We start from the raw sequence: 26,157 nt of genomic DNA, 5'->3' as shown, positions 1-26,157 counted from the left end.
AACAGATCCTCACAAAGAATGAGCATGTCAGTTTTTGGCGGTTTTCTAATCTGCTTTTGCTATTGAAAGCATTATGAGCTCAAAAACCTTTTAGGTGATGCGATTTTTTAAAAATCTGATCTGCTTTTGCAGCTGAAAAACAAATCCTCAAAAAACGCAAAAACGCTGTGTGAATGTAGCCTTAGATCATGAATAGAACAGCCATTTATAGGACATTTCATAACTTTCCCAAATTCCTATGAAAAAATATTCAGCACATTCTGCATTGCACTACTGTCCCCAATTTATTATATATTTTAGGAGTCGGAGTCGGTGCATTTTATACAGACTCCACCAAAATGAGCTACGACTCAGACTCCACGACTCCGACTCCACAGCCCTGCTGTTTGTCCAGGACCCGGGCACAGATAGCAGCGCCCAGGGAGCGGGGGAGAGTATGGAATGTGGGGAGGGGGCGGGGAAGGATGAGAGGGGCGGGGGCTCATCGTACTGTACCTGGTCGACTGCAGGGCGGCAACATGACGTCGGCTGTGGTGCCAGTCAACAAGGTCCAGCCCCTGTTGACGTATCATCACAGGAAGCAGCAAAATCACGGCAGGAGCGGTCACATGACTCCTCTGAGCCAGGGGAGAGGGGCTGACAGCAGGGCAGGAAGGTAGTTGCCATCTACTTACCTGCCCCAATGTAGCCCAATAGTAAAATAAAAAATAAGTAAAAAGCCGGATAACTCCTTTAAGCTCCTTATTAGAGAACAGCAAGTTGTGCAAAAACCATTAAAATATTGAACAGTTGGGCATGTGAATTCAAAATGGTTAGAGAAGGTCACTTTAAGTTCACTTGAAAAGGTAGAGTGCATTTTAGGATCATCATGAAATTTCACCTGACAGACAAATATCCTAACTTCTGATATTAGTACTGTAGGAACAAGAAATTAATGCAACCTTATATTGTCAGGGACACAAGAGGAGATAAAGTGCCTGGTGGAAGTGTCCCCACGAGTATCGCTACACCTGCAGCTTTATTAGGGGATGGACACAGATTAGCCTCACTGCTGACGCTTTGTTTCAGGGAAGGAACCTCTGGCCCCTGTTCTGACAACAATGAGCATTCTAGCATGCACTGAAATTGTCAAACCAAGCGTCATCACACAGGAAATAAAAAAAAAAATACCAGTTAAATAGTTAGGAAACGGTAGGGAATTTTTAATACAGATTAGACAATAGCTTAGATTACAGGACTAAATAGATAGGTATTTATATGGACATTTAGTTTGACTTCAGACTACCCCTTTAACTGTCAACAAAAATAATTGACAAGTTAAAGTCTCTATGGACAAAATTTAGAGAGGTTTAATACTTTAAGAAAAGTGGGTTTGAAACATTCTGACATAGCTAAAACAACAAAGGGGAAGTATTCCGCCTACCGGAGCCCAGCACCGACTACCTGCTGCCATTAGTTTTTCAGCTGATACCATGACATGTCAACAGTGCACTTCACATCACTGAGCTCAGAGGCTCATGCCATAGCGCAGCAGCTATGGTGAGGTAGTCAGTACTAGCTCAATGATGTTTACCTGAGCTTAGCCGCTGAGCAATGCACTGCTTCATATTGGTGGCTGTTTAATGGCCGCAGTCAGCACATGTAAATTCTGGGTTAGATAGCGCAAGCTTAGACTAGACAGTCCTATAATGCACCACATTTAGAAAAGTGGTTCATGTGTCATTAATCTGGTGCAACTTTAAATCATCTAGTCTAGTGTTACAACATTTAATAGTTGCCTTATTTTGTGCAAAAAATGACATTTTTTTGGTGTACAGTGTCAGTTGTGATGCCACACCCTTTTCTGTGACAGCACACCTCTTCTGAGAAAGGCACAAGTATCCAAAATGCAAATTTGGTGCAGTCATGAAGGACTTTTTGGGTGCAAATTTGACTTGATAAGCCTCCTCCACTTTTTTTTTTAATGCTTTACAAAAAGTTCTCATATTCCCCACCCACAGCTGACCCTGATCCAATGTACACTGCAAAGCTAACAAGATACAGGGGTAAACAACAGATTTTTAATGCCCAATTTAAAGCAGAAAATATAATTTATTAAACATCAGGCGGCACAGTGGCTCAGTGGTTAGCACTGCAGTCTTTCAGCGTTGGAGTCCTGGGTTCGAATCCCACCAAGGACAACATCTGCAAGGTGTTTGTATGTTCTCCCCGTGTTTGCATGCGTTTCCTCTGGGTACTCCGGTTTCCTCCCACACTCCAAAGACATATAGATAGGGAATTTAGATTGTGAGCCCCAATGGGGACAGTGTTCCTGATGTATGTAAAGCGCTGCGGAACATGTTAGCGCTATATAAAAATAAAGTTGTTTTTTTTTTATTTAAACATAGATTTTAACTGTGCTTATTCCACACAGGCACATAATCACTTACCTGCACAGATCGAAATGATGTAATAAATGGCAGCATGATGTGATACCCAGGTCCACTGGGGCTACTTAGTAGTGCTCCCCCTCTAGAAAACAAAAAAGGTTAAGCTGCTGTAATATTATATATATTGTACATACACACAACCGAAATAAAAAGACTAGGTTATCTGTTTCTCCTGACCTAGTCTGGAGACAAATAAGTTCCATTTGTTATTCACATGAATTACCTGTAATACACAGCCAGGTGACCTTCTTCAACTTTATGTATGGACGAATGTAAGATCAGAGCCACTAGGGCCGTCATCACACCAACCACCACTCCCAGCTGTGCCATGGTCATTCTGAATATGAAACACAGGGAACATTACATAATAATGTGGAAAGCTCTAGTTCTAGCTAGTAAGTTACTTTTTACTTGAAATGGGCTATAGAGAAAATTCCTTCCAAAATGTAGCTGTCAAGATAATGAGCTGATTATTCTTGGCCTAAAGGGTACTTTACACGCTGCGACATCGCTAGCGATCTCATTAGCGATGTGGAATTCTAGATCGCAAGTGCGATCTTTCGAGATCGCACATGCGTAAAATGACCTATGTGCGATCTCAAAAGATCGCACTTGCGATCTAGAATTTCACATCGCTAATGAGATAGCTAGCGATTTCGCAGCGTGTAAAGCACCCTTAAGGCTATGTTCCCCAACTGAACAGATCATGTTTTCAGGATTCCCTTAGGCCGCTTGCACACATCAGTTTTTTGCCATCAATCAGAGACCGAGAGAAGAGACAGAGAGAATGCCCAGTAACAAAAAAAAAAAATCTGTCGCGACTCCATCATTTGACAAATGGTGATGGATCCTGTGCCCATAGGCTTCCATCCTATCAAACGACGGACAGCGTACGCGCTGTCCGATTTTTTGACGCACGCAAAAAACGTTACTGTGGACGTCATCCGTCATACTTTGACGGATCAGTTTTTTTCACATTTCGATGGATTGTGACTGATGGCCAAAAACTGATGTGTGAAAGGGGCCTAAAGTTTTTTGTGTATGTCTAAAAAACTGACAGCGATGGATCCGTCCCCGTCCGTCTTTTTGTAGAATGGAAGCCTATGGGCGCAGGATCCATCGTCATCCATCAAATGACGCATCAGCAACAGATTCAATTTTTTTTAACTGAGCATGCTCAGCTGGGGTATGAAAGCACTCTTTGGTCTCTCTCGTTTAGCCTCAAAAAACTGGTATGATGGATCCTTTTAGTAGAAGGATCTGTTGCATCACTTTTGCCACAATCTGTGCCGGATCCATTGATCCATCAGGAAAACGGATTGTGACTGATGGCAAAAAACTGATGTGTGAAAGGGGCCTAAGTTGAGTGTCTCTTTATGTACATCTCCGTATAACACATGGTAAGAACCTATTGCCTCTCTTTTCCCTTCAACTTTCATATTTTACTTGCATGGACTCTTCATTATTGAACCGTGACTAGGGCGTATTTTCGGAGTAGGGCTTATATCGGAGGAGGCCTTGCTCTGAAAATGCAGGAAATCCCCGCTAGAGCTTATTTTTGGGAGAGGTTTTATTTTTGGAAAAACATGGTAATATACACTCATAGTACTGTTTTGCTTTTAATAGATGAGGATTTTGGCAGGTTTTCAAGAGTTGTTTGTTAGGCAGAAAGTTTGCACGCAAGAGGCTGGACATCAGCGCAGCTGCATGCTGCAACAGCCGACATACATCTTACAGACCTCTGTGCTACAATGAGCTATTAAGATAAAGTAATCACATCATTTTATTTTTTTCTGTAAATGCTTATACTGCACAATAGTATTAATACTTAAAGCCATATTTTAGGGTATGTTTACATGTGTTGGATATGCTGTGGGCGCTTTGCAGTGGCAAAACCAATGGTGTATATTTCACTGTGGAAATCCGTTTCATCTACGAGTTAGTCCTGTGGATAATTCTAGTATTGTCATGTTTGTAGCTGTTGTGCTTGAGCTTCAGTGTCAGACAGGTTAAATCAGCAGCTTGTTCTTTTATGCAGATAAGGGCAGAGAGAATTCATAGGTCTCAGGCAGGGAAAAGCAGCTATATTTTCCATCAGTGTACTCAATTGACGGCACACTGATCCAATGATATTTCACATATACTTTTGGTCCTTGGGCAATAAAAATCAAAGCATGCAATAGTCTAGTCCAAATCTCATGCAATGTGGACTGTAATTGTACAGCTGCACACAAGTTTTCTAATACATATGAGAGTTCAAGCAGCTACAATTGACATGGAGTCACCATACAAGGACCGCTGCTATTACCCTACAAAATTGTGCACTACATTGATCAGGAACCTGATCCTGGCTACATCACTTATTACATACACGATAATGTGACTGGTATATATTATAACACAGTGCCTTGCGAAAGAATTCGGCCCCCTTGAATTTTTCAACCTTTTCCCACATTTCAGGCTTCAAACATAAAGATAAAAAAATGTAATGTTATGGTGAAGAATGAGGCTATGTGTGCACGTTGCGTAAATACATGCAGTTACGCTGCGCTTTGTAGCGCAGCGTAACTGCATGCGTCCTGCGTCCCCTGCACAGTCTATGGAGATTGTGCAGGGGCCGTGCGCACGTGGCGTTTAAGAGCGCAGCGCTTCGGCTACTGCCGAAGCGCTGCGTAAAAAGAAGTGACATGTCACTTCTTTCCTGCGCTTTGCCGGCAGCTCCTGCTCTGTCTATGGCAGGAGCTGAAGGCAGAGCGCATGGAATCGGCACTCACTACGGACATTTCTGCAGTGATCTAAAGCGCACATGTGCTCTTCAGATCGCTGCAGAAATTTCTGCAGGGCTAGTACGCAACGTGCGCACATAGCCTTAACAAGTGGGACACAATTGTGAAGTTGAACAAAATTTATTGCTTATTTTAAAAAATTTAAAAAAATAAATAACTGAAAAGTGGGGCGTTCAATATAATTCGGCCCCTTTAAGTTAATATTTTGTAGCGCCACCTTTTGCTGCGATTACAGCTGCAAGTCGCTTGGGGTATGTGTCTCAGTTTTGCACATCGAGAGACTGAAATTCTTGCCCATTCTTCCTTTGCAAATAGCTCGAGCTGAGTGAGGTTGGATGGAGAGCGTTTGTGAACAGCAGTTTTCAGCTCTTTCCACAGATTCTCGATTGGACTCAGGTCTCGACTTTGACTTGGCCATTCTAACACCTGGATACGTTTATTTGTGAACCATTCCATTGTAGATTTTGCTTTATATTCTGGATCATTGTCTTGTTGAAAGACAAATCTCCGTCCCAGTCTCAGGTATTTTACAGACTCCAGCAGGTTTTCTTCAAGAATGGTCCTGTATTTGGGTCCTGTCCCTGCTGAAGCAAAGCAGGCCCAAACCATGATGCTGCCACCACCATGTTCGACAGTGGGGATGGTGTGTTCAGGGTGATGAGCTGTGTTGCTTTTACACGAGATTGTTTGGCATTGTGAATAGTTCGAATTTGGTTTCATCTGACAAGAGCACCTTCTAGTGTGCGCAAGTGGACACAGCCCTTTTCTTAAAGGGCCAGTGCACCCCGACCCGGAAGTGACCTCTCAGTTCAGCGGAGAGGCTGCAGGTATTTAAGGCACTTTCCGCTTAAGGGAAGTGCCTGGGCAACATGCCAGATATATGTTGCTAGTTCTCAGGTCCTATAGCACTATTGCTGCTGTCCTTGCTGCTGCTGTAGTGTGCAATATTCTGCTGTTATCCCAAGTCTGATACTGCTGCTACAAGCTGTCACGCCAGCCGCCTACCATGATACCCGCTGCTGAAAGTATCCTTACCGGCCGCTGCTACCGCACTCATCCATCCATCCCGGCCGAAACCTCTACAACTGCTGCTGCTGTTACTCACCATCAGAGACTGTCTTTCCCCTACCCCTGGGGCCAGCCGTCGCAGCATCAGTCTTCCCGAGTGGCACCAGGTCTCACACATGCAGCGGAACACCCTCACTATTAGAGGCTTTGGTGAAAGCCAGGTGTGGTTCCGCAGTCAAGTCCCTCTGGGTTTTCTGTGTGCGGTGGCCCAGAGGGTCAGCTGATTTCCTGCTCACCTGGCGAGCATAACAGTATGTAAACTTTTGACTTTGCACAAAGTATTAAAAATACCTTAAAACAGTTTATATATTTCTGGCATTTGGCAAATATAAATAATTTTGGTAATACTAACGGACCTAAAACGGGAAAGGTCGATCCAGATGTTATGTCAGATCATGAGAAAAACATGCATGTGTTTTTTTTTTTAGATAGTGTATGTAAACTTCTGGTTTCAACTGTATATATGTAACCACCACTGATAGGCAATCCCTCCAATGTTCGGGATCGGAAGCCTCGCCCGAACATTTTGTAAGAATCGAGATCGGGATCGAAACAACGCAAACTTGCATCCGATCACGGAACTCTGGCTTTACAGTTATGGGATGGGGCGGGGGGGGGCTGTAAAATAAAAGAATATAGTTAATAATAAACATTGTCATTATACTTACAGGTTCCGCGATGCATCCTGCAGACTCTGTCTCCCATCCGCTTCTGCTTCCGATCATTGCTGTGCCGCCCAGTAACCATCACTGCCTAAAGGACCTTCCATGACATTATAGCCATGTGACCAGTATGGTGTGAATGTTGTACAGGCATTGGCTTACAGACTGGTCATGTGGCTATAACGTCATCGAAGGTCCTGTTAACTGCAAATTGACTGTCACTGTGCGAGTGTTGCATCGCATCACCCGGTACGGCGCACACTCTCCCAACAGCAGCCGGTACTCTGCATGTACTTCCATGTAGCTGAGGCGCTCCTGTCCTGACAGCGTCAGGCCGTGCGTGGTGATGCAACGTGAGACGCAAGTGGAATCATACCCTCACTGTCAGCCTGCGTCTCAGGATATACGCTGTCTGTTCAGAGTAATGAAGCAGAGCTGACAATGCTCTACCTGTGGACTACATCTGGCTAAGGATATTTTTTTTTATAAGAGAGTCTCTAAATGTTTTGGGTTTTTTTTGCTTTATTTCTAATAAAAAAAAAAAATCTGTTGTGTTTTTTGTTTTTTTTTACGGTTTACTAGAAATTCATAGTGGCCATGTCTAATTTGGCATGACACCATGCATTTTGGGTTTAGTACCATTTAAGAATACAAAACGGGTATTAACCCCTTTATTACCCAGCGTGCCACCGCCATCAGGGCCGCTAGATGGGCTGGATAAATAGCCTGGAAATGGCGCTAAGAAACAATTCGAGAATCCCAGCCCCCAGCTGCCTGGTTTTACCTTGCTGGCAATCAAAATATGGCGTGAGCCCACGCATTTATTTTTTTTAAATTCTTTAAAAAATAAAGTCATGGGCTTCCTGTGTTTTGATTGCCAGCTAAGGTTAAGTCAGGCACATAGGGGTGGCAGCCTGTAGCCATTCGCTTTATCTGCGTTGTCATTTTTTTTATTGATTTATTTTTATACAACTAATATATATGTTCATGTTCCCGATGTCAAAGGTTATTTATAAGACATCCCTACTACGGCACCTGTTACAGGCAGCCAAAATAATTTCTCGACATTGGAGGTCCACCGACCCTCCCTTGTTGGAAGAGTGGATTGAGGAGATCTCTCTAATTCACCGCATGAAGACCTTAGTTGCGCAATCCCACCAAGAGCAGGCCAGTGTCTCCTCCAGATGGTTCCATTGGGAGGCCTTTTTATCTTCCCCATTGTATCGATCTGTTTTGAGATAGTGACGGGGGCATATCGGATGGCAGTGGAGCCGGGGGGCCTTCTGGATTCCTCTCTTGGGGTGGTGGGTTTTCGCATTCAGAGTCTGGAGTTCTAGGGATATCTTGCGTTAATGCATTTAGGCACTCCCCTTCCCCTCTCTATTCCTCATCCCTCCCTTTCTTTCTATTGTTCTTCTTCTTCACTATATAGTTGCCTGAGAAAGTGTAAAGTTTGTAATTTTGTATTGGCACGATGTGTGCCATATTGTCGGGCCCGCTGTGATAGTGGGATTTGTATTTTTCTTTTGAAATTAAATAAAAAGTTTAAAATTGAAATTCCATCTCACCAGGAAAGAGTTCACTGTTGAGGATGTTTGTTCTCTGGGATTTCAATAACAAAACCTTGCTACTTTTTTTGTTTTGTTTGCAAAAAGGTTGATTTCTGGCAGACCCCATATGTTTATAATCTGACTGAAACTGGATTATTTGAGACTCAATTTTCCCTGCTTCAGCCCATTGCGGCTGAAGAAGTCTGCGTCACAATTTTCCTTCCCACTTTTAATTACAAGGCAGTTAAAAAAAAAAAAGATGATTTTCTGCTAGCTGTTGGCAATTTTTATCAAGTTACTAGATCAAGTCCCTCCCTGATGATCCAGATAGGCCACAGTTACCTGATTGTCCGAAAGGATTCTCACATGACAGTTCACCAAGAAACATAGGAGACCCCTTACAGCATGTTCCACTGCCAGTAATTCCTTCATGTTTGAAGAACTCAATTTTTCCATTTCTGACCAATCTCCCTGGATCAGGAGATACTGTAAATGAGCTTCCCAACCTTTGGAACTTGCATCTGTAGTGACAGTTCTTGATACCAGATTTAACCAGGATACTCCTCATTAAATTCTACATTTTCCCACATGGTGGGAATCCTTATTGCTTTGAGACACTGTTTGGTACTTACTCGATTTTGTCTTCTGGAAGGTGACATTCTTGAGTTTCGGAATCTAATGAGGCTTAAAAATACTTGCACCCTGTGTGGCTCTAGTTTTGATTTTTTTAGATTTAACAGCCAACCTAAGTTTTTCATGGCGGTGTGGACCTCTTGGATCTGAATCTTGCACCAAAAGGATCTTTTAAAAGATGGAAATGACAAATTTGGGAATCCTTTTTTACTGTCTCCAAAACATTGCTGAATAAGAATTGGCTTTCACACTGGATAACGCACAGCTTTGATTAACCTTGCACATCTCCAGGACAGCACTTCAGCCAGAGAGCTCTACAAGCTGCATTGGACAAGGCTGCAGATCTCACCGCTAGTCTCGCTGAATGTTCTAAAGCATCCAACAGAAATAATTACTTATCAGTACTGTGTTTTTTCTGAACCCATGACGGCATCACCCTTCAAGGACAGGAAACCTCCAGGATAAAAAGGGGCGGTACCTCTCCCTGCATCAGTTGGATTAGGGCATGAAAGGACCTCCAAAAAAAGGAACATCGTTATGACATGCCCCACCACCAAAAAAGCTTCCCCCGTGAATAGGAGAGAAATAATCAACTGGTAACACCTAAGTGCAGGGAGGGAATGTAAGGGAGCAGTCATGGGTTCAGAAAAAACACATTACCGGTAAGTAATTACGTATTTTTCCAGCACCCATGATGGCACCACGAGAGAATTACATAGATAATATCTTAGGGAGGGATTACTGTTTGTAGAACCAGTCTCCCAAAGGTGAGGTCGATGAAGAACAAATCAAGTAGGTAGTGGTTAAAAAAGGTGGACGGAGAAGACCATGTGGTCGCCTTACAAATCTGTTCAATGGAGACCTCTTATCTTTCTGCCCAGGAAGATGCCATTGCTCTTGTGGAGTGAGCCTTGAGACCAACAGGTACTTCCTCACCACTAGTCGTGTAAGCCATGCAGATGGCATCTCTGATCCACTTGGCTAAGGTTGACCTAGAAGCCCTAAGCCCCTTCCTAAGACCCTGAAATATTACAAATAATGACCTATCCTTTCTCCACTCTGAAGTGACCGATAAATACTGCTGAAGACAATGTTTAGCATCTAGGCAGTGCCACCCCATCTTTTCCTGAGTAGAGGAATTATCATAAAAGGGAGGGAGAACGATCTCCTGAGTTCTATGGAAGTGAGAATTAACCTTTGGCAAATAAGCAGGGTCCGTTCTTAGGACTACTCTGTCATCAAAAAACTGAGTATAGGGTGGATTTACTGACAGGGCCTGGAGGTCAGTAACCCTGCGCGCTGAGGTGAGAGCGGCCAGGAGAATAGTCTTGAGGGACAGATACTTGAGACATACAGAATCTGGGGGGCTCAAAGGGGGGGCTTAGTTAAAGCGGAGAAGACTAAATTAAGATCCCATGATGGCAGGGGCATACTGCATCGTAGTCTGGACCTAGAACAGGCTTTAATAAACCTGGAGACCCAACGGTCTCAGGCCAGGTTATGGCTATACAAGGCACCCAGGGCTGAGACCTGAACCTTTAGCGTACTAACAGATAGACCCAATTCCCAACCCTTCTGGAGAAAGTCTAGAATGACAGTAACTGGGACTGGCCCGGCTGGATCTGCACCCACGGAAGCTAAGAACTTGGTCCATATCTGCCCGTAAATCTGCGTAGTGACAGGTTTCCTACACTGCATCAAGGTACAAATTAGATCTGGAGAAAAACCCCTGCCTCCTAAAAGTGACCTCTCAAATTCCACGCCGTGAGATGCAGCCTGTTGTTCTGGGGGTGGAAGACTGGACCCTGAGAGAGATCTGGCAATTCCGGCAGAACCCATGGTTTGGTTATGGACAGTCTGGTCAGCCAATAAAACCATGGCCTCTTTGGCCAAAAGGGGGCTATCAGAATGACTGCTGCTTTGTCCTCCAGCACTTTCCTCAGAACTGCTGGAATGAGGGTGATTGGAGAAAAGGCATAAGCGAGGTTGAAGTCCCATTTGAGCAACAGAGCGTCCACAGAGTAAGGATGATGCCTTGGATCTAGTGTGCAGAAGTGGTGAACTTTCCTGGTCTTCCTGGTCATAAAAAGATCTCTCTCTGGAACCCCCCACTGTTCCACTATCTAGTTGAAAATGGAATGTTTTAGGGTCCATTCTCCTTTATGTAACCTGCTGCGACTGAGAAAGTCCAGCATATAGTTCTCCTTCCCTCTTATTTGTACAGCCGATAAGGATTCCAGATAATTCTCCGCCAGAGCAAGAATTCTGTTTGCTATACCTGATTGGCCTGGAACGATACCTCCCTGGTGGTTGAGATACGCAACTGTTGCTTAGTTGTCTGATAGGACCTTGATGTGGCGACCCTTCAGTGATGGCAGAAACTGACTCAACGCTTCATCTACCGCCAATAATTTCCTGGTATTTGAGGAACAGTGAGATTCTCCTCCAGACCATCTCCCTTGTGATGATCGTGTAGGTGGGTCCCCCAACTGTACAAGCTTGCGTCAGTGGTCATCACCACCGGTTCTGGGATTATCCAAGGCACCCCTCTTCTTAAATTGATTGGATTCATCCACCAATGAAGGGACTGTATTGTGTGAGGGCTGAGAACAATTGACCTGTCCAGGTGATCTCCCAGAGCTTCCTGATGTCCCAAGATATCCCACTGAAGGATTCTGGTGTGTAACTGAGCCCATCAGAGTGCCGGGATGGCCGATGTCAAAGAGCCTAGAAGGGACATTGCTCCTCTGAGTGAAATCCAGTTGGAATGCAGTATTCGCTCTGAGTCTGAAGACCATCCACTTTGGAATCTGGTAGATGACACATCTGAGTGGCTGAGTCCCAGGTGAGGCCCAGAAAAAGCTGAATCTTGGAAGGGTTTAATCTGGACTTCTCTTGGTTTATAAGCCATCCTAGCTCCGTCAGGGAAGACTGTACTTCGTGTAGAAGGGCTGTGCAATGTTCAGCAGAGATGCCAAAAATTAGGAAGTCGTCCAAATAGGGTATGATTAGGACTTCTTTCTGACGCAGATAACCGGTTACTTCAGATATTAGCTTCGTGACGATCCTCAGAGCCACTGCCAGGCCAAAAGGGAGGGCTTTGGACTGGAAATGGCAGATACATCCATCCATGGTCAGGAGTACTCTGAAGAACTTCTGGAACAGACTGTGTTTCAGAACATGGTAGTATGCATCGCGCAGGTCTAATACCGCCATGTGAGAATGTGGATACAGATATTTTACAGTGGATCTCACAGAATCCATCTTGAAGCTGTCTATTTGAAGGAACTGTTTGAGAGCTTTCAGGTTTATTATGGTTCGACACGAACAGTCGGGCTTCCTCACCAGAAAGAGGGTGGAGTAGAATCCTTCTCCCTGTTCTTGTTTGGGAACCCTTATCAAGACTCCTTTGAGTAGAACCTGCCAAATCTCTTTCTCCAAGGCCAGTTGTTCCGCTGGAGACCGTCTCAGAGGTGTAAGAATGAACCTTCGAGGAGGAGAGAGAAGGAAGGAAAGTTTGAGGCCTGATCTTACTAGGCCGAGAATACACGGATTTGATCTCTGCTCCCAAGATGGAAGGAAATAAGTATCCCTCAGACCTGGGGAAACAAGTCACTGGGATGATCTTTTCTGGTCCTTTGAGGGTCCTTTCAACATGAAGCCCTTCCCTAGCTTCTATCGGACCAACAACTCTGGTCTCTGTTTGGTGCACCTCAGCAAACCTGTCTCTTCCAAAAGGAACGTCTGGAAGATGGAAAGGATGGAAAAGGAAATCCTCTCTTTTTATCACTTACCTTCTCTAGGATATCATCCAACACCGGTCCGAATAAATGTTCTCCATAACAAGGGATGTTGCAGAGCTTTGTTTTTGCGTGCATAACCCCCAGCCAGCATTTTAGAAAAAAAGCCCTTCTGGCCGTGTTGGAGAGGGATACCAACTTTGCCACTAATTTGGTTGAATCCGCCGAGGCATCCGCCAGGAAGGTCGCTGCTCCCCGCAACCGGGAAAGGGATGAAGATATCTCCTCTTTTGGGGCCTTTGCCCTAAGCTGGTCCTCCAGCTCATCTATCCACACCATAAGAGATCTAGCCGTACAGGTGGCCACGATGGTAGGTCTCAGTCCTCCGGCAGAGGCCTCCCAGGTGTTCTTCAGAAATTAGTCTGCCTTCTTGTTCAATGGGACTTTTAATGAACCCATGTCCTCAAATGGTAAGGCAAATTTCCTAGATGCTTTGGTGACTGCAACATCTAGTTTAAGAGCCATATCCCAGGTGGAGCAAGAGGCGTCCTCAAAAGGGATATTTTCTCTTAAATGAGCCTGGAAGGGAACGTTTCTTATCTGGCCACTTCCACTCCCTTGTAATCAAAGCCTGTATTTTATCTACAACAGGGAAGGTGCACCATTTCCTCTGCTCCATGCCGCCAAATATCCGATCCTGGATAGATTTTTTGGGTTTCTTGTCTGGAATGCCCAAAGTGGATCGCACTGCCTTTACTAGCTTCCTTGTATTCTCAACGCGGAAGCACTGGCGACCTCCTGAGTCACTATCAGAAAAGGATAGCGAGGGTGAGGCAGGGGAGTCATATTCTCTATCTGACCTATCAGTATCTGCATGAGCCGTGGAGGGGGGCTTGGTTACCTCCGAGCTTCTATCCTTGGAAAGGGATTTAAAGGGAACCAAACATCAGGATTTTCCTATATAAGGTAAGGCCAGTGCAGTACTGGCACCATCAGGCCCAGGCTGTACATACCATTACAGTACAGTACATCCAATTGGGATTCTGATCTGGCATATATCCTAGGTCATATGAAAAGGCTTGTTAAAAGGCAAATTTTGACTTTCAGGATTGCTACTTCCAATAGGTGGCGCTAGAGTTTGTCTCCTTTCCTGTAGACACAATTTGAATAATTCCCAGAGGGGCATTGCAGCTAGAAGTCCCCTTACCACTGACAGCTAGACTGGTTTGTCAGGTCTCCATAAGGAGAATAGTTTTACCCCGTGGTTAACCAGATCATAAAAGATTTAGTGGAACAAGTTGTTGAGACGTCCGGTTTCAGGGCCCCCGCTGAAGCCTCCCAAGTATCTTTGTCTGCCTTCTTGTCCGCCTTCTTGTCCAAGTTGTTCAGAGGATCCATAAAGGGAACCTGTCACCAGACTTTTCCCTTATGAGCTGCAGCCACCACCAGTGAGCCTTGCTGCTCTGTAGAACGTATAAAACACCTTTATTATGCTCAGATGGGGGGGAGGGGCGGTACGATCTGATGGGTGTCAATTCTCTTGGACTGGCGCCTCTTCAATCTTGTGCGATAATCGTCCTCCTGTCCAACCCCATGTGGATGACGCGTCTTATGTCCTCTGCACAGAGGCCTCCATTGTGATCCTGCACACTTTCATCTGCCTAGCTGAGGGCAGATCAAAGTATTGTAGCGCGCATGCGGTCTTTGACCTTTCCTCCCACCTGCGTATGACAGTGTTTTGCTTTGCCCTCAGTAGAGCAGATCAAAGTGTGCATGTGCAGGAGCACAATGAAGGCCTCTGTGTGGACAACATAAGACGCATCATCCACATGGGGCCGGGCAGGAGGACGATGACTGAACAAGATGGAGGAGGCACCAGAACAAGAGGCAGCAACAGCCATCAGACTGGACCGCCCCTAGGCGAGTATTATAAAGCTGATTTTTCTGGAATGTTGTATGTAAGGGCTCACTAATCATGTATCACTTAGAATGGTTGCAGCCAGTACCCTGACACAGTGAAAGATATTTTTAACTTGAAAGATATTATTTTTAATATGTAGCAGAGCTCCAGGTGCTGCCCCGTCCATACTAGGCTTTCAGTGTACATTTCCATAGACAGAAGCTGCTAATCACAGAGGGGGTTGAAGACTGACTAAAGCCAAGAGGCTTAAGGCTATGTGCGCACTAGAAAATTGACTTTTCTTAAGAAAAATCCGCACCCTCTGGCAGAATACCGCACCCGCGGCAAAAACCGCACCCGCGTTTTTGCCTCGGTTTGCCGCGGGTTGGTGCCTGCGTTTGTTTTATCATTATCTGTGGCAAAAAACGCAGGTACCTGCAGAAAAGACGTGACATGCTCATTCTTTTTGCTGCAGAAATTCTGCAACAAAGCCTGTAGGGGGGAAAAAAAACGCATTGTGTGCACACCATTTTTTTTTCCATAGGTTTTGCTGGGGAATGACTGCAGAAAGGTTATGAACATTTTCTGCAGCACTTCATGCAGCAAAATCACGGCAAAAAACGCAGCGTGCGCACAGGGCCTAAACTAACCTTTGGTGTAAACAAAAACAGACTGAGATAAGACACAGCTAGCTGTAAACTACATGTTTAAGCTGCTTTCACAAATCCGGTTTTGGCTGTGCGGCACAATCTGGCTCTTTGCAGAAAAAACGCAACCGTTTTTTTTTTGCGGCCGGTTGCGTTTTTTCCGCATAGACTTTCATTAGTGCTGGACTGTGCCGCATGGCCTTGAGTTCGGTCCGTTTTTTGCCGGATGCGGCATATTTAGCCCATGCGGCGGCCGGCTGGAACGTTGCCTGGCACAGTTTTTTTGTCCGGCAAAAAAAAAAAACCCGCATCACACCGCATCCGGCTGATGCGGTGCTTTTTCGAATGCATGCCTATGGACGCCGGATGCGGTGCAATGCATCAAAAAACGCATCCAGCCGCCGCATGCGGTTTTTTGCACTGTGCATGCTCAGTTGCGTGCCGCAACCGGCAAAAACCGGACGGGCCTGCATGTAAAAACTTATGCAAAGGATGCATTTTTTTCGCCGCATCCGTTGCATAGGTTTTAGAGCAGGATTTAGCCGCACTGCTAAAACCGGATGTGTGAAAGCAGCCTAACTCCTACAGCATGCTGGCTTCAGATTACATAGCAAAAATGTCCTGACAGAGTCCATTTAAGAATCCCTATATCCTCAAAGGCAGGGCTGTGGCGTCGGTAAGGCAAAACACTGACTCACTCAATTTTCCTGATTGACTCCATGACAGACTCCCTCATACATGGCTCATGTTTAAGTGAAAAATTTACTGTAGTAAGATGGTAACATCAAGCTTTTAATCATTATTATGATACAATAATCAAGCTATTTAGATAGAACATCAATTATATTTATTGGAATACAAGTTTAAACACAAAAAACTTTAATAAATTGAAAATATGCAATACACTGTTGTTGAGGAGAGCCATAAGATTAAATACTTAATTAACCTCTTGACAAGGGATTGTGGGAAATATGTTGATTTGCCTTACATAATTCAGGGTTCAGATCATACACATGACACAGATATAAAGATGGCCGCCATTTCCTGTTATCCACACCTTGCTTGGAATGCAAGGAATGTCCAGATGAAAGAAGACCACCATATAAGGGAAGAAAGACCAAACCATCAGCATGGATGCACCAGATGACGTCCCTCCCATCATCATGGTTTCATCCACTGAAGTCAGACGCACCCAACAACAGCAACACGGATCTCCCCATTGGCTAGCTCATGAACTGTCCCACTAAATGTGCATATCTGAACTTGTGTACGTCCCTAGCCTATATCAAGAGGACGCATACTCTTCTCTGTCTGTTTTGGTGCCATTTTCTACTGTGACCAAGAAGAGATTACACATCCGACTGTGTCTGGTGTGGATTCTTTTATGCATGCACTTGGCCCATATCAATTCGGCCAGGCGGTAGGCAACTAGTGATCTCTGGTTATGAGTTCACCTTAACATTATTGGCGCCCAACGTGGGGCCAATAGACGGAGACACCTGAAATCCTGATGAACCGGCAACTGGAATGGCATGACGTGCTGGACACCCCAGGAAATTGATCACTTCCGAACGAGAGTACGGTAGGTCTGCTGATTTTCCATAATCTGTAGTCTTCCCGTGGTCTCGGTGGGGTGTGTGGCACTGATTGCCTGACTGTGTCCGGTTTGTTGGGGTATCTGTTGACGGGCAGACGGGTCTCACGGCTATTGGCCATATTAATCTCGGAAGAACCGTCACATATTCAGTTGCCTGATGCCTGTTGTGTATTTGTGAAGAGAGCATGTGGGTTTGTGAGTGGTGTCTGTAAAACGTGTAAAGTATATGGTTTGTGGTTGACTGTGATACGGTTTGTGGTTTTTGAAGTGCCAAGCTCAGATGAGTGCAGAGCAAGATGTAAGGGCCCAGCTCAGATGAGTGCAGAGCAAGATGTAAGGGCCCAGCTCAGATGAGTGCAGAGCCAGATGTAAGTGCCAAGCTCAGATGAGTGCAGAGCCAGATGTAAGTGACAAGATCAGCTAGACTTAAGTGCAGAGCCATATGTAAGGGCCCAGCTTTGGCTAGACTGAGTGCAGAGCCTTACGTTATACATAAATCTAACCTTTTTAAAGTGTTTTCCTGGAGTGAATCGGCCGGTATAGACACCTTGTAGTCAGGGGTGATACTAGGTGGTTTTTTATTAGGCTAGTTGTAAGTCCTCCAAGAGAGGCGAATTGGCCGGTATAGACACCTTGTAGTCAGTGATGATACTAGGTATTTTTTGTATATTACGGAATGCAGAAATCAGACAGGGACCACGTGGCAGTATAAGGAAGGATTTGGAAGTGTGTGCTGCAAACTGCAGGTTTTCTTTAGTGTTTCAGTTATTTGTCATCTCCCCCGTCTTTTTGTTTGTCTGTTTTTATCTGGTATGCATAGAGAAAGATTGCTTGTTTGGTGTTGTTTATCTTGAGAGAAAGATGGAAAAATTGATGAAGCGGTGTCTAGTTGTGCCGGAAAGATCCGGATGAAAGTGGACTTTGTTGGGATGTGGGGACTCTAGGCCGCAATCCTGTGATAAACCATGTGCTAGTCATGGAGGCAGACATTTTAGGTAAGATTTTAAAATGGTGGACGAAGCACATGGCTACAGCATGATTGAGACAAAGAAAACAAAGTGAGTCAGGGGTTTGTGTGAAGAAGACCATGTGCTCTGTAAATGTTTGAGCAATGGATTGGATGGAGTACTATATACTTAGACAGAAACATGAGTGTTTTTAACTGTAGTTGGACCAGGACTGTAGATATCTGAATGTGTGTATATGATATATATAAATGTATGTGTGGTGTGTATGTATAAAATCCAGACTATGGAATATAGGGGGAAATAGTTGAGAAGAAAAAAAAAGTTTACCTTCCCCTCCCCCCAGATAGTAAATGTTTATAGCACTAAAAGATGGAATATTGAATGATCGGGTGGTTGTGGAAAACACTTAATATAGATCCAGTGTGCAGGTTGGATTGAGTCAGGACAGTCACAAGGAGCAATATCTTATTAATTAATAAGCAATAAAAGAATAAGAGAAAAACCTTAAAATAAACGTACCTTAAAACAGATCTGATGAAAATAAATAAATATTCCAGTTATGGATCTGATAGATTGATCCTGAGAGTTGTATGTTTTAAAAATAAATAAATAAATATATAAAAAAGATTAAATATATCCATGCGAAGAGAGGTCGCAATGTTGACTTGTCTTGCTGAAGGGGAAAAAAAAAAAAAAAAAAAAGAAGAAACCCTGTTTTTGGCTACAGGGGAGGAGGAAAAATACAGGCTTTTCCACTAGAGTATCAGGTTACAGGGGGGGGTAGTTCTATCTATTTAAGTTTACACCTTAAAGAGCAGCCCAAGGAAATAAAAAAAAAAAGAAAAAAAAAAAAGCTTTCTGCATTTAATTGCAAATTATACTGGGAAAGGGTATAATTTATTTTACTAATTTTATCCTAAAGGAATAAAACTTAATTGTGTAAATATTTAGATTTATTGGTAGATACAAGAGCATGGGAAGCTGTTTAATCAGATGGATTTCTATGGTAAATCAGCATTTTATAAAAAAAAAGTAATAGTATTTATGGACAGAATTATCACAGAGATGCTGAAAATTTCCTGATAATTTCCTCAATTTTGCAAATAGGAACGCCTCTATAGCCAGAGGTTGTGTTACGTTATTATTATTATTGTTGTTAATAATAATGCTAAAAATAATTATTAATAATTTATTCATAATTAGAATTTGGTTTAAAAGTATGTGGATGATTTATGGCATTCTGTGTTTTATATATAATGTATTGAATCATGTTTCCTTTTTATAGAAAGAAAGATTGTAATGCAGATTTCTGTGGTTCAAGCGAAGGTTGAAAAGCCATTGAAATAGTTTTCTATTATAAGGTTATACATAACATAATATTTATTTTGTTCCCGATTAGGTACAATCTACACAATGTGACTTTCATGCCTAAATGTAGAGCTCCGGGGCCACACATTTTTTGAATCTAATTATGTTTTGGATAATAGATTCAAAAAGGGGGGAAAGATGATGTGGAAAGTCACACATTATTTAAGGTTTTAATTTGTTCATCGATTGGGTTTTTCTATTAAGTTGTCTTTATATTTTTATCTGTAAGGAGGATACAGCAGACATACATATATCTCATGATTGCTCTGATGTAACAAGAATTGTCAGGTTTTGAACATGTCTCAGATGAGGCCATTGCTAATGCAGATTTTGAGTTTTTCCGTAGATGGATCCAGATACCAAGATGCTGGTTGATTCTGCACTGGATATGCTGAGGTTACGCAACATGAGGTATTAAAAATCAAACCACTCCTCTCTCATCGGAATAGGAGAACGAGATGAAGATTTGCGATCACTGTGGTTTGTAGAGCAGAGAGGGGTAAGATAGTCAAAATGTGGATATAGGCAGCAGCCGGAGGAGATGCTCGCACAGGTGCACAACAAAGAAGCAGTGAATGGGCCTAGAGTTGAGAGTCCTTATACAATGCAGACCAGTACCTCGGTGGCTCCTGTCACGTCGTCCGTGACATTGGTCACTCCTTGTGTTCTTAAATCCTTACAGGAACAAGCGATTCAGCAAGGAACGGAGTGTGAGACGCAGGGAGCCAGTGACTGAGGAAGGTCTGTGGATAAAGGGCGGTAAGCTTTCTCTGCCATGAGCGTTCTACTCAATAATGGCCCAGGTAACCCATGTGACAAAGGTGTTGGGATGGACAAGATATGGGCGGCACCACTGCTTCAGTACCCAGGTGGCGAGACACCTCCAGTCTTGTAAGACGTGTGTCTATTAAGGTAGAAAAACTGTAAAGACCTCGTAGAAACACCCCCCTCATCCACTCTACTGCTCCAGTGATTGCAGATTAGTCATATACATCTACCATGAGTAGGTTTATATGAGTTTTGTGCGTGTTGAGTGAATTTCTTTTCAGGCCTGCTCTGAAACATATCCAGTGTGGAAAACGTTACTGCTGAAAAACTCATGGTGCTGGTGGTATGTAAAGATGGAGTTCCTAAAAAGCGGTAAAAGTACATATTCTATAGCACAGGTCATTATAGAGATCCTACACTACCTGGCGATGCCCCTGATGAACCCTGTCTGCCACTGCGAAGAGGGGAGACATGCGTTGCGCTTCTTTCATGCTAAGTGTCTGATAAATATGCGTTTGTTTTATTAGCCTGAGTGTGAATTGGACAGCGGAGGGTCTGTGATTGGACGAGATCTCCTCATGACTTTACCTGGCCTTATTATTATTATATTGATACAGTGGGTACATGTTATACATGTGAGATATTTAATTTCTTTTAGGGTTTGGTCCTTGACTTTGCTGTATCATATTGATTTAAGCTACAAACAGCTATGTAAAATACAGAGTGTGAATATTTAATCTTTGGGAATGAATTGGATATATATAATTGCATATTGACGCCTCTTTATCCCTGTATCTCACGGTTTCTATATTCCCTCACTGACATTAGCAGCACGTATTAGCTTAGCAGTGTAGGGATAGTGAAGGTGAGCAGTCGGTGAGCGGGGGCGCCAATTCGCCTTATAGGGTGCCGACCTCCGCTGCGAGGTAGGGAGAGTTTAGGGCTATTGCCCCAATCCCTGCCCCCTCCTTTATTGGAATATTTAATTGTGTCTATAGTCACATGGGTGTATGTTGTTTGGAATTTTAATGATTATAACATAAACATGTAACAATCCACAAGATAATGGTGAACGCTGCAAATCATGTAACAAATGTTCGTTTTTCTTAATAATTCGATCTTTACATAAGGTATTTTTGGTTTAGCACCTACAATGTGATTATATTTCTCACAGATACTGCAGATACAGTGTGATATCCTGACCAGTGATGTACGAGCCTTATACAACTGCCTATATAGTGTGTTAAACATGTGTATCCTCCAATTCTAGATCCTAAATCAGTGTCAGGAGCACGTGGTCTCCATCCAGGAGACTGGGTGATCCTAAAAAGACAAGTCAGAATGAGCCATGAGTCAAAATCAGATGGGCCGATCCAGCTTATCCCAACCACAGCAACTTCCATGAAGCTTGAGGGAAAACCCAGACAACAGCGGCTGTAAAGAGTCCATCGTACCAGCAGAATGAGGGTCACAGCACACATAGTGCTGGATTATCTCACATAGAACCTTATGGAGAATTTCTAGATTGGGGATGATACATGGGAAATAACCATAAGGAGACAATGGGTACAGGAACATTACACAAATAAGGGCTCATGGTAGGAAAAACATTATCTGACCTGAACCAATCAATTATTTTAAGGATAACATACACTTGTAGGTAACTGGTATTGTTTTATTTGTTGGTATTTGAAGCCGTAAAAGTGTTACTCTGTGTTACTGAAGGTAATCGGATCCATGTGTAAGGGAAATCTTGTTAAAGGCCTCTTGGTGTTAGATTGTGGACCCGAGACAAGAAGAGATCCATTAGTGTTGTGATACAATCATGTGTACTCAGGTAGAAAAGTCTCGAAGATGCGGACAGCACTCAGAAGTTGATTGAGATTCAGTCTTTCAGAAACAGTAACGCTAAAAGCTGCAGCATAACAGTAAGAAGCTTATTCTTACAATTGCCTTACTCTTTCTTATCGATTAATCTCAAAATCTTCGGTATTAAATAGTCTGTTCTAAGGACTGGTTCGTTACCTGTGCCTCTGTGAACTGTGTGTGCGGGATGTGATCAACTCTCTGATCAGCAGTCTGTACCAGTGGGGCAAAGGCTTAGCATTGCTTGTATAGTGGATAGAAAAATGAAAAAGTTGCAGTTAAAGCATTAGAGCTGATGTGTTAGAGGACCACGGTAGGGTCAGAAGGTTAATAAAGTATTTAGGGGGGACTGTTGAGGAGAGCCATAAGATTAAATACTTAATTAACCTCTTGACAAGGGATTGTGGGAAATATGTTGATTTGCCTTACATAATTCAGGGTTCCGATCATACACATGACACAGATATAAAGATGGCCGCCATTTCCTGTTATCCACACCTTGCTTGGAATGCAAGGAATGTCCAGATGAAAGAAGACCACCATATAAGGGAAGAAAGACCAAACCATCAGCATGGATGCACCAGATGACGTCCCTCCCATCATCATGGTTTCATCCACTGAAGTCAGACGCACCCATCAACAGCAACGCGGATCTCCCCATTGGCTAGCTCATGAACTGTCCCACTAAATGTGCATATCTGAACTTGTGTACGCCCCTAGCCTATATCCAGAGGACGCATGCTCTTCTCTGTCTGTTTTGGTGCCATTTTCTACTGTGACCAAGAAGAGATTACACATCCGACTGTCTGGTGTGGATTCTTTTATGCATGCACTTGGCCCATATCAATTCGGCCAGGCGGTAGGCAACTAGTGATCTCTGGTTATGAGTTCACCTTAACATCATGCAGTAAGTGAGAAAAAAAAACAGTTTGCTCAAATGTTATTCAGTACGTTTTTGTTGAAGTCTATGAAGTTGTTCTGAGAAATTGCATCATATCCATCAAATCCTCCTTCCTAGAAGACCTCAAATCTGACCTAATAATTTAAAGGCTAGAGAACAACCTCTCTACAGTAACTTGGGTTGGAGGCAAAGCCGTAACCAGATGGGCAACATCTCTAACAATTTCAGGGTATAAAGGAATTGCCTCATGCACAGTCAGTTTTGATGAACGGTTGAACTCTTCTACATCTTTGAAAGCAAGTGAAAAATGTTGCCGAAATCTGGTCAATCTCGGTTTGCTATGGAATTGGAATCTTTTTCCCTGAGGCAACGCTTTGCTGATCCATGTCATCTAAATACTTTTCAAAATTAAACTACTCATCTGATAAGGCTGAAGATATGGCAGTAGCAGGCCTGGATGACAATTACTCTTGCTTTTGGCCGTCCTGTAGTTGCTCATGCTAAATGCTGTCAGAGCTTCTTTTCCTTTAGTTAACTGGTGATTATCCAGCAATATACAATCACTTGGGTCCACATACACAACTGCCAGAAGAATTTTATTTTCTAATAGAGTCTCTCTCTATTTCTTTTAAACAGCAATGTCATCTGCGATTAAACCTCCTTTTTGGGATAGCAAAACAGCAAGTTCTTCTACTCCTTTATTAAAATGCTAGGAGTTAAATCCTCAGCTTGTAATTTTTTAGTCACTGTAAATGGGTTATGAAGCAATTCCCTCAATTCAGCCACCTGTGTTCATTGACCTTCATTTAGTGTTTCCTGAAGATTGGCCATGTCTGCAAAAAGTGGTTTCAGCTCAAGCAATCACTCAAGTCATTAAATAACTGCTGCACTGCCGAGTTGCTTAATCGACAATTGCCCCTTTTCCAGCATGTATCTTCAAGATGGAATCAATTTTAGAGGTTCTGGCAGCAATAACCAATTTCCTCACTTGGTCAATCAGAGTTCCAGCATGTCCCTCTTGCAGACTCTCTCTTATTGCCAGCTACAGCGTGTGCACAACACAGCGCATGTAATGAATAGTAGATAGATGATCTTGTTGAAAAAACTTCAAAATTCCAAAGTATCGTTTACTGTTCTTCAGTAGTAATATCTGTTTATTCCTTAGTTACATGAACAGGACTGTGGCCTTCAATCTGAAGTTGTCTGTTAGGGGTGCTTCACACATAGCGAGATCGCTACCGAAATCGCTGCTACGTCACGGTTTTGGTGACGCAACAGTGACCTCATTAGCGATCTCGCTGTGTGTGACACTGAGCAGCGATCTGGCCCCTGCTGTGAGATCGCTGCTCGTTACACACAGCCCTGGTTCGTTTTCTTCAAAGGCGCTCTCCCGCTGTGACGCACACATCGCTGTGTGTGACAGCGAGAGAGCGACGAAATGAAGCGAGCAGGGAGCAGGAGCCAGCATCTGGCAGCTGCGGTAAGGTGTAACCAAGATAAACATCGGGTAACCAAGGTAAGCCCTTTCCCTGGTTACCCGATATTTACCTTCGTTACTCTTGCTGCCAGTGCCGGCTCCCTGCTCTCTGCACATGTAGCTGCAGTACACATCAGGTAATTAACCCGATGTGTACTGTGGCTAGGAGTGCAGGGAGCCAGTGCTAAGCAATGTGCGCAGCTTCCTGCTCTCTGCACATGTAGCTGCAGTACATATCGGGTTAATTAACCCGCTATGTACTGTAGCTAGGAGAGCAGGGAGCAAGCGCTAAGCAGTGTGCGTGGCTCCCTGCTCTCTGCACATGTAGCTGCAGTACACATCGGGTTAATTAACCCGATGTGTACTGTAGCTAGGAGAGCAAGGAGCCAGTGCTAAGCAGTGTGCGCGGCTCCCTGCTCTCTGCTCATGTAGCGACGTTATGATCGCTGCTGCGTTGCCGTGTTTGACAGCTAAGCAGCGATCATAACAGCGACTTACAAGATCGCTGTTACGTCACAGAAAATGGTGACGTAACAGCGACGTCGTTGTCGCTGTCGCTATGTGTGAACCCAGCCTTACTGTGTTTCCAGAAAATAAGCCCTACCCCAAAAGTAAGCCCTAGTAGGAATTTTCAGCCTTTTCGGCGTATAGCTTAAATATACAGTTAGGTCCAGAAAAATTTGGACAGTGACACAATTTTCGCGAGTTGGGCTCTGCATGCCACCACATTGGATTTGAAATGAAACCTCTACAACAGAATTCAAGTGCAGATTGTAACGTTTAATTTGAAGGTTTGAACAAAAATATCTGATAGAAATTGTAGGAATTGTACACATTTCTTTACAAACACTCCACATTTTAGGAGGTCAAAAGTAATTGGACAAATAAACCAAACCCAAACAAAATATTTTTATTTTCAATATTTTGTTGCGAATCCTTTGGAAGCAATCACTGCCTTAAGTCTCGAACCCATGGACATCACCAAACGCTGGATTTCCTCCTTCTTAATGCTTTGCCAGGCCTTTACAGCCGCAGCCTTCAGGTCTTGCTTGTTTGTGGGTCTTTCCGTCTTAAGTCTGGATTTGAGGAAGTGAAATGCATGCTTAATTGGGTTAAGATCTGGTGATTGACTTGGCCATTGCAGAATGTTCCACTTTTTTGCACTCATGAACTCCTGGGTAGCTTTGGCTGTATGCTTGGGGTCATTGTCTATCTGTACTATGAAGCGCCGTCCGATCAACTTTGCGGCATTTGGCTGAATCTGGGCTGAAAGCTACTCTTGTCTGCTGTTATGTCATCAATAAACACAAGTGACCCAGTGCCATTGAAAGCCATGCATGCCCATGCCATCACGTTGCCTCCACCATGTTTTACAGAGGATGTGGTGTGCCTTGGATCATGTGCCGTTCCCTTTCTTCTCCAAACTTTTTTCTTCCCATCATTCTGGTACAGGTTGATCTTTGTCTCATCTGTCCATAGAATACTTTTCCAGAACTGAGCTGGCTTCATGAGGTGTTTTTCAGCAAATTTAACTCTGGCCTGTCTATTTTTGGAATTGATGAATGGTTTGCATCTAGATGTGAACCCTTTCTATTTACTTTCATGGAGTCTTCTCTTTACTGTTGACTTAGAGACAGATACACCTACTTCACTGAGAGTGTTCTGGACTTCAGTTGATGTTGTGAACGGGTTCTTCTTCACCAAAGAAAGTATGCGGCGATCATCCACCACTGTTGTCATCCGTGGACGCCCAGGCCTTTTTGAGTTCCCAAGCTCACCAGTCAATTCCTTTTTTCT

The 26,157-nt window shown here is 43.6% G+C and overlaps 1 protein-coding gene across 10 annotated transcripts in view; it reads right to left on the bottom strand.

Moving 5' to 3' along the window:
- ERLIN1 (ER lipid raft associated 1) overlaps window positions 1-26,157 on the bottom strand; it is a 494,724-nt gene that overhangs the window by 421,095 nt on the left and 47,472 nt on the right. For all 10 annotated transcript variants that reach the window (XR_012754236.1, XR_012754235.1, XM_075349108.1 and 7 more), the window contains exons 2-3: window positions 2,653-2,766; window positions 2,430-2,511 (exon numbers count right to left, since the gene is read on the bottom strand). Coding sequence is in view for 8 of the 10 variants with exons in the window: in XM_075349108.1 (XP_075205223.1) it covers window positions 2,430-2,511; window positions 2,653-2,765 (195 nt within the window). In the remaining 2 variants the exon portion in view is untranslated. The remainder of the gene's footprint in view (window positions 1-2,429; window positions 2,512-2,652; window positions 2,767-26,157) is intronic.

Source organism: Anomaloglossus baeobatrachus, chromosome 5 (genome assembly GCF_048569485.1).
Source record: "Anomaloglossus baeobatrachus isolate aAnoBae1 chromosome 5, aAnoBae1.hap1, whole genome shotgun sequence".
Classification (NCBI taxonomy): domain Eukaryota; kingdom Metazoa; phylum Chordata; class Amphibia; order Anura; family Aromobatidae; genus Anomaloglossus; species Anomaloglossus baeobatrachus.
This window is presented reverse-complemented; position numbering and strand designations above follow the sequence as displayed.